We start from the raw sequence: 8126 nt of genomic DNA on the forward strand, positions 1-8126 counted from the left end.
GAGGTTTACAAAATTATGAGGGGCATGGATAGGATAAATAGACAAAGTCCTTTCCCTGGGATCGGGGAGTCCAGAACTTGAGGGCATAGGTTTAGGGTGAGAAGGGAAAGATATAAAAGAGATCTAAGGGGCAACTTTTTCATGCAGAGGGTGGTACGTGTATGGAATGAGCTGCCAGAGGATGTGGTGGAGGCTGGTACAATTGCGACATTTAAGAGGCATTTGGATGGGTATATGAATAGGAAGGGTTTGGAGGGATATGGGCCGGGTGCTGGCAGGTGGGACTAGATTGGGTTGGGATATCTGGTTGGCATGGACGGGTTGGACAGAAGGGTCTGTTTCCCTACTGTACATCTCTATGACTCTATGAGAGAAAGCAGACTTAAAATTCTGAGCCCAGAACGACTTCTGATGATGATAGAGAGAAACAGAGTTAATATTTTGAATTGAACACAAGTGACCGTCGCTATATTATGAAGAGAAGTCATCCTGGAATCAAAATGTTCACTCTGTTCTCTCTCCACACAAGCTGCCAAACCTGCAGAGTTTCTTCATCACTTTGTTCTTAATTTCGACCTAATGCCATTCTCCATGGATATAGTCTGTGGTGTAGTGAGAGTAATCACAGAATATATGTAGGGATTGTGCCAAATTTCATAGAATCCTAGAATCCCTACACAGTGTGGAAAAAGGCCCTTCAGCCCAACAAGTGCACACCGACCCTCCGGGTTTGGAGGGATATGGGCCGGGTGCTGGTAGGTGGGTCTAGATTGGGTTGGGTTATCTGGTCGGCATGGACGTGTTGGACCGAAGGGTCTGTTTCCATGCTGTACATCTCTATGACTCTGTGTAACAATACAGGCAGGGCAAGAGGTCAAACTGAGGAGCCACCCAGCAAATTAAAAACCTCAAAGAAGATCATCTCTGGGTTATTATCTGTGCCATGAGAAATTGGTATAGGGGTAATAAGATTAGGGAAACAAATGCGTGGCTCATAGACTAGTGTGGGAGAAACAGATTCTGGTTCACGGGGCACACACTCCAGTATGGGTGAAAGTGAAGACTGTAACAGTCTATGACTCAACCAATGCTGTGGAGCATTGTAATAAGCAGCCTGTCTGGGGAAGTGGAAAGGGCATTAACCAAAGTAGCAGGTCAAGGGGTCAAATTTGGGAAACTGTAGGTAAACCAAAGAGTAGAGACAAGGCAAGAGAGAAAGGCAGTAATATGGAAAATAATTTTGGCAAGAAGGGACAGAGTTCATTTCTAAGTAAATCATCAGATAAAATTAGGAGTTACAAAAGTCATTATAGGACATTACAGCCATTACAGAGACACGAGTGCAGGATGACTTCAATTGGGACCTAAATATTGAAGGGTGCAGAACATTTAGGAGGCTCAGAAAAGGTGGAGGGTTGGCCTTGTTTGTTAATAATGGTATTGACACAATGGAGGGAGATGACCTAGAAAACCCGGATCTAGAAGCAGTTCACTTCTAGAACCTGGGTCACTGCTTAATAATTAAAGGTCACCCATTTGAGAGAGAGCTGAGGGAAAATTTTGGAATAGTCTTTCTCATTATTTTTAAAGCAGAGGTAAATAGATGCTTGATAAACAAGGGGGTGACAGGTTGTTGGGGTAGCAGGAATGTGGAGCGATTAGATTAGCCATAATCTTTTTGAATAGTGGAACCATCTCCTGCTTCTAATTCATATATTTCTATGTAATGCGTCTTTCTCTCGTAACTTCAATATTACTTACTCTTGAACAGCTAGTCTGATGACAATTTGGAAAGTAGTGTTGGTTGGAATGCAGGAGTCCAGGCTGAGGAGCCAGGAAACACACAATTGAGATGCAATAGCGCCATCAAAGATTGGGAGGTGTAGATTAGATTAGATTACATTAGTGTGGAAACAGGCCCTTCGGCCCAACAAGTCCACACCGACCCGCAACCCACCCATACCCCTACATTACCCCTTACCTAACACTACGGGCAATTTAGCATGGCCAATTCACCTGACCTGCACATCTTTGGACTGTGGGAGGAAACCGGAGCACCCGGAGGAAACCCACGCAGACACGGGGAGAACGTGCAAACTCCACACAGTCAGTCGTCTGATGCGGGAATTGAACCCGGGTCTCCGGCGCTGTTAGGCAGCAGTGCTAACCACTGTGCCACCGTGCCGCCCACAATCGCAGTGTGACAGGTTTACATAGGCAATTTCCATTGTAAGGGTGGTCCATTGAAATTTATAAAATCTGTGGATTCAGAAACACAATAACAGCAAGTGCACTTGGACGTAAGATACTATTATCATGGATTGTTTAAAATCTCTGAAAAATGCTACTCCATGTCTTGCAATAGGTGACAATAACTACCAGACTGTTACTGTCTCATCTGAGTGGCATCCGGCATTACGAGAAGGATATTAAAAAGGTGCAGAAGCAAAAAGAAAAGGACAAGATGCTTGTTAAAGAGGAGGTGGAGTCCAAAGCTTCTGATCAAGACAGTAAAGAAAAAGGAGACACAGAGAAGCAGAAGGAGACATTGAAACGGAGGAAGGAGGGTGAACACAACAAACGGCCAAAATCAGAAAGTGACAGTACTGAAAACTCAGGGCGAAACAACAAAACCATCCAAATTAAGGCAGATTCTGTCTACAACGAATTCTATATCAAGGAGAAGTTTGACAGTGTTTTTAAGTCACTGGAGCTCTTCGAGAATGATCCCTTGATGTTCAAACCTGGTAAGAGAAAAATTACGGTTGCTCTATAGAACAGAATGCTAGGCTTGAATTAAGGTGGTGTTAAAAATAATATGTACAAAAATACGCTTCAAATGTCAACTGCGGTGAACAGTCGGGTAGAATTGCAGGGTTGGAGACTGATCAAGGGGTCTGAGCACCTCAAAAATACCAAATACAGAAGTAAACCATTCAGCCCCTCGAGTCTGCTGTGCTACATCATCCTGCCTAACCAGAATCTATCCACTTCAGAACTAATAATCTTTTCTGACCTCCCCTTCACCATATTCTGAGACAGAGTGTTGCAGAATTGCACAGCCCCCTGAAATAAACAAATTTTCCTCATCTTTGTCCAGAAAGGGGCCAACCTTAATTTAGTTCAGGACTGACACACATCCTTTCAACATCGGCTTTGTCCAAACCATTCTCACATCGATTTTGTCACCCCTTGATCTTCTAAACTCCAGTGGAAACAAGTGCAGCCTGTCACACCTCTCAAAGTGTCACACAGCATGGAAGTAGACCCTTCAGTCCAACCAATCCATGCCAACCATGTTCCCAAACTAAACTAGTCCCACCTACCTGCGCTTGTCTCATATCCCTCTTATTCAATGTACTTCTCCAAACGTCTTTTAAACGTAATAACTATACCCGCATCCACCACTTCCTCAGGAAGTTCATTCCCCACACGAACCACTCTCTGTGTACAAGGTTGACCCTCATGTCTTTTTAAAATCTTTCTCCTCTCACAAGACAACCTCTCATTCCAGATACCAATCTAGTAAACCTTCTCTGAACCACCTCCAGTACATTTACATTCTTCCATAAGTAAGAGACCAAAACTGCATGCAGTTGTGGTTCTGTTCGCCGAGCTGGGAATTTGTGTTGCAGACGTGATGCAGTATTCAAGATGTGGTCTCACCAAATACCCTGTATAACTAAAGCATAACATCCTTACTGTTAGGCACAATTCCCCTTTAAATAAAAGGTAGCATTTCTTTAGCCTTCTTGATTACGTTCAGTACCTGAACGTTAGCTTTTTTGAGAGTCTTGCACCAGAACTTAACCTCCCTCTGTACCTTGGAGTCCTGCAGTTGTTCACTGCTTAAATAATCCACTGTCTTTTTTGTTCTTCTGACCATAGCGAACAATTTCACGTTTTCTCATGTTATTCTTCATCTGCTGGGATTTTGGCCACTCAAACAACCTATCTGCATAAGTCGAAAAAACTGCGGACGCTGTAAGTCAGAAACGAAAGCAGAGGTTGCTGGAAAAGCTCAGTAGGTCTGTGAAGAGAAATCAGAGTTAACATTCTGAGGAACGGTCGCCGGACCCGAAACATTAATCTGATTTTTCTTCACAGATGCGGCCAGACTTGCTGAGCTTTTCCAGCAACTTCTGTTTTTGGGCCTATCTGTGTCTCTTTGCAACTTTTGTATGTCTCCAACACAATATATTTTCCTTCCATTTTTGGTGTCGCCTGTGAACCTAGTGAACCTCATGTGTTCACTTCCCTCACTTAATGTAAGTTGTAAAAAGTTGAGGCCTCTACACAGATCTCTGCTTGGCACATCTGTCATAGAATCTCTACAGGGTGGAAACTGGCCATTCAGATCCATACTAACCCTCCAAAGAGCACCCTACCCAGACCCACTCCATCCCTGTAACCCTGCATTTCCCAAGGCTGACCCACATAGCTTGCATATCCCTGGACACAATGGGCAATTTAGCATGGCCAGGCAGAAGTGGGTGCTGCAGATGCTGGAGATTAGAGTGGTGCTGGAAAAGCACAGCAGGTCAGGCAGCATCCGAGGAGCAGGCAAAAGCCCTTCATCAGGAAATGAAGGGCTTTTGCCCAAAATGTTGACTTTCCTGCGCCACTCTAATTTAGCATAGCCAATCCACCCTAACTGCATATCTTTGGACTGTGGGAGGAAACCCATGCAGTCATGAGGAAATGTGCAAACTCCACACAGACAGTTATCCAAGGGTAGTATCAAACCCAGGTCCCTGGTGCTGTGAGACAGCAGTGCTAACCACTGAGCCACTGTGCTACTCCAAAGGTCAATAAACAATAATGCTCACTGTCTGTTTTCTGCCAGCAGCTAATCTTCTCTCCATGCTAATCTTACCCCCCAAACCATGGGTTTTTATTTTCTACTATAACCTTTGATGTAGCACCTTATCAGATACCTTCTAGAAATCCAAGTGCAATTTGTATACACAATCTCTTTATCCTCAGCACTTATTAAAGGATGGCAATAATCGAATAAATGTGATTTCCTTTTGACAAAACCACACTGAATCCTTCCAGCTAGCTTGAGTTTTTGTAATTGTGCAGCTATGATTCCTTTGTGATCCTTCCTAACACCTTTGCCACATGGACGTCAAGCCAACTGGCCTATAGTTTCCTGTCTTCTGCCACCTCACTTCTTGAATGAAGGGGTTACACTTTCTACTTTCTGGTCTGCAGGAGCCTCTTGCTGAATTGAGGGAACGCGTGTCAGAATTGTGGAACTTCCTCCCCAGTAGCAGTACGGATGTTCTCCTACCACAGGGCCTGCATTGGGCTGAGAAGGAGGCTCACCAGCACCCTCTCATGGTCAGTGGGGGATCGGCAACAAAAGACTGCAATCTCCTGCAGCCCCACATCCCTCGATGTATTTATGGCTCACCATTCCAGGTCTCTTGACCATCCCTAATTTTAGTCACTGTAGCATTACTGGCGACCTACGAACTGGAACTCCCTCCCAACACCTTGTCACCTGTCTTCCCCCTCCCCCCTTTAAGGTGCTTCTTAAAACCAAGCTTTTGATTGGCTCTACTAGTGTCTTATTTCACTCAAATGTCACGTTTTGTTTGTTTAACCTCCTGTGCCAGCTCCTTTACTACATTGGCATCGTTACATCAGTGTAAATTGTTGTTCCAATGTAAAGCAATGATGGAGGGCTTTTGCCTGCTTCTCGGATGCTGAAATACAAGCAAAGTGTGGTGCCATGACTTACTGGGGAAGTGCGCCCTGGTAATTGTGTCCCACTATACCACAAATCATCCCAAAATGTATAAGGCACCCAGATGACCAGTTTGCCTGACTGACTGCAGTTCAGGACATCAAGGCCACATTGGACCGAGTTGGCATCAAGGAGCCCTCACAAAACAGCAGTCAGTGGGTTTGGGGGCAACACGGTGGCTCAGTGGTTAGCCCTGCTGCCTCACAGCACCAGGGTCCCAGGTTCGATTCGAGCCTCAGGTCACTGTCTGTGTGGAGTACATTCTCCCCGTGTCTGTGTGGGTTTCCTCCGGGTGCTCCAGTTTCCTCCCACAATCCAAAGGTGTGCAGGTCAGGTGAATTGGCCATACTAAATTGCCCATAATGTTAGGTGTATTAGTCAGAGGGAAATGGGTCTGGGTAGGTTACTTTCTGGAGGGTCGGTGTGGACTTGTTGGGCCAAATGGCCTGTTTCCACACTGTAGGGAATCTAATCAAATTCTCCTCTGATTGGAATCATACCTGGCACCTAGAAAGATGGTTGTAGTTGTTGGAGGTCAGTCATCTCAGCTCCAGGACATCTCTGCAGGGGTTTCTCAGGGTAGTGTCCTAGGCCCAACCATCCTTAGCTGCTTCATCAATGACCTTCCCTTCATCACAAGGTCAAAGTGGGGATTTTCCCCCAAGATTACACTACGTTCAGCACTATTCGCGAGTCCTCAGATACTGATGTTCAAATGTAACAAAATCTGGACAATATCCAGAATTGGGCTGACAAGTAACATTCACATCACACACATGTCAGGCAATGACTATCTTCAACAAGAGACAATCTAACCACTGGCCCTTGACATTCAATAGTGTTACCATCACTGAATTCTCCGCCATCAAAATCCTAGGGGTTGCCATTGACCATAAACGTAACTAGACTTGCCTTATAAATTCAGTGGCTACAAGTGTAGGTCAGAAGCTAGGAAGATTGCAGTGAGTAATTCACATCCTGATCCCCAAAGCCTGTCCACCATCTATTAGGCATAATTCAGTGATGTGATGGAATATTCCCAACTTGCCTGGATTTCAACAACACTCAAGAAGCTTGACATCATCCACGAAAAAACTGCCACCACATTCACAAGCATTCACCCCCTCCACCACCAGTGCTCAGTAGCAGCAATACGTACAATCTACAAGATGTATTGCAGAAATTAGCTATTTCCAAACCCACAACTGCTTCCATTTGGAAGGACAAGGGCCGCAGACACACGGGAATATCACCACTGCTAGTTCCTCTCCAAATCACTCACCGCCCTGACTTGGAAATATATTGCCATTCCTTCACTGTCGCCGGGTCAGAATCCTGGGAATTCCCTCCTTAACGGCATTGTGGGTCCACCAACAGCACATGGACTGCAGCAGTTCAAATCAATAGCTCACCACCACCTTCTCAAGGGGCTATAAATGCTGGTCAGCCTGCAATGTCCTTGTCCCACAAGAGAATAAAAAAAGCGATTCAATTCAAGTTTTGTCAGTAATACTTATTGCAACCCCACCTACGTTTGGGACACCACCCATGCCCTCCACCTGCTCCATGATTTTCGCTTTCCCGGTCCCCAATGCCTTATTTTCACCATGGCATCTGCAGTCCTCACTTTCTCCTCCTTATTGCAACACACTTAACTTTAACAAGACTGGAGAAAGTAAAGGATTTCTAATCTCCAGCTATACAACTTAAACTGTTCCTGTTCAAAACCCCCAGATACACATGCACACATTCATGATTAAGACAGCCAAAACGCTGACTGTTTGATGCACTTACTATGGTTGAGAAATAATATAAACAGAGTAAACAAAATTCTGAAGATCAAAAGATCAGACTGCGAGGTAGAGAGTTACTTTCTCTCAATCCTTTTGAATTTAGCAATGATGACCCACTGCTGTCTGTAGGTAGTTCTTTGATTCAAGGATTGATCGGGTGGACATAAGTATTGTCTTATTTTAGAACTCTTCAGTTTTGTGTCTCCACACACAGAGAGCAAGAGAGGGAGAGATGTTTTCTATCTACAGGCTCTGGAAATTTTTACTTTCCAGGTGCAATGGCACTTGTAGCTTTGAAACATTTTGCAGCTCAGCCAATCAGAGAGCTGTTGCCAGGCAGTATTTTCTTAACTCAAAAGACTCCTAGTGTCAGGATCTGGATTAGTGATGCTGGAAGAGCACAGCAGTTCAGGCAGCATCCGAGGAGCAGTAAAATCGACGTTTTGGGCAAAAGCCCTTCATCAGGAATACAGGCAGAGAGCCTGAAGGGTGGAGAGATAAGTGAGAGTATGGTGGGGTGGGGAGAAAGTAGCATAGAGTACAATAGGTGAGTGGGGGAGGGGATGAAGGTGATAGGT

General features: G+C 44.8%; 1 protein-coding gene across 1 annotated transcript in view; it reads left to right on the plus strand.

The window, feature by feature from the left end:
- Positions 1 to 8126, plus strand: part of lactb (lactamase, beta) — a 38680-nt gene that overhangs the window by 13827 nt on the left and 16727 nt on the right. The window contains exon 5 of the mRNA XM_043680130.1: positions 2366 to 2747. Within this exon, the coding sequence (XP_043536065.1) occupies positions 2366 to 2747 (382 nt within the window). The remainder of the gene's footprint in view (positions 1 to 2365; positions 2748 to 8126) is intronic.

Source organism: Chiloscyllium plagiosum, chromosome 40, assembly GCF_004010195.1.
Source record: "Chiloscyllium plagiosum isolate BGI_BamShark_2017 chromosome 40, ASM401019v2, whole genome shotgun sequence".
NCBI lineage: Eukaryota > Metazoa > Chordata > Chondrichthyes > Orectolobiformes > Hemiscylliidae > Chiloscyllium > Chiloscyllium plagiosum.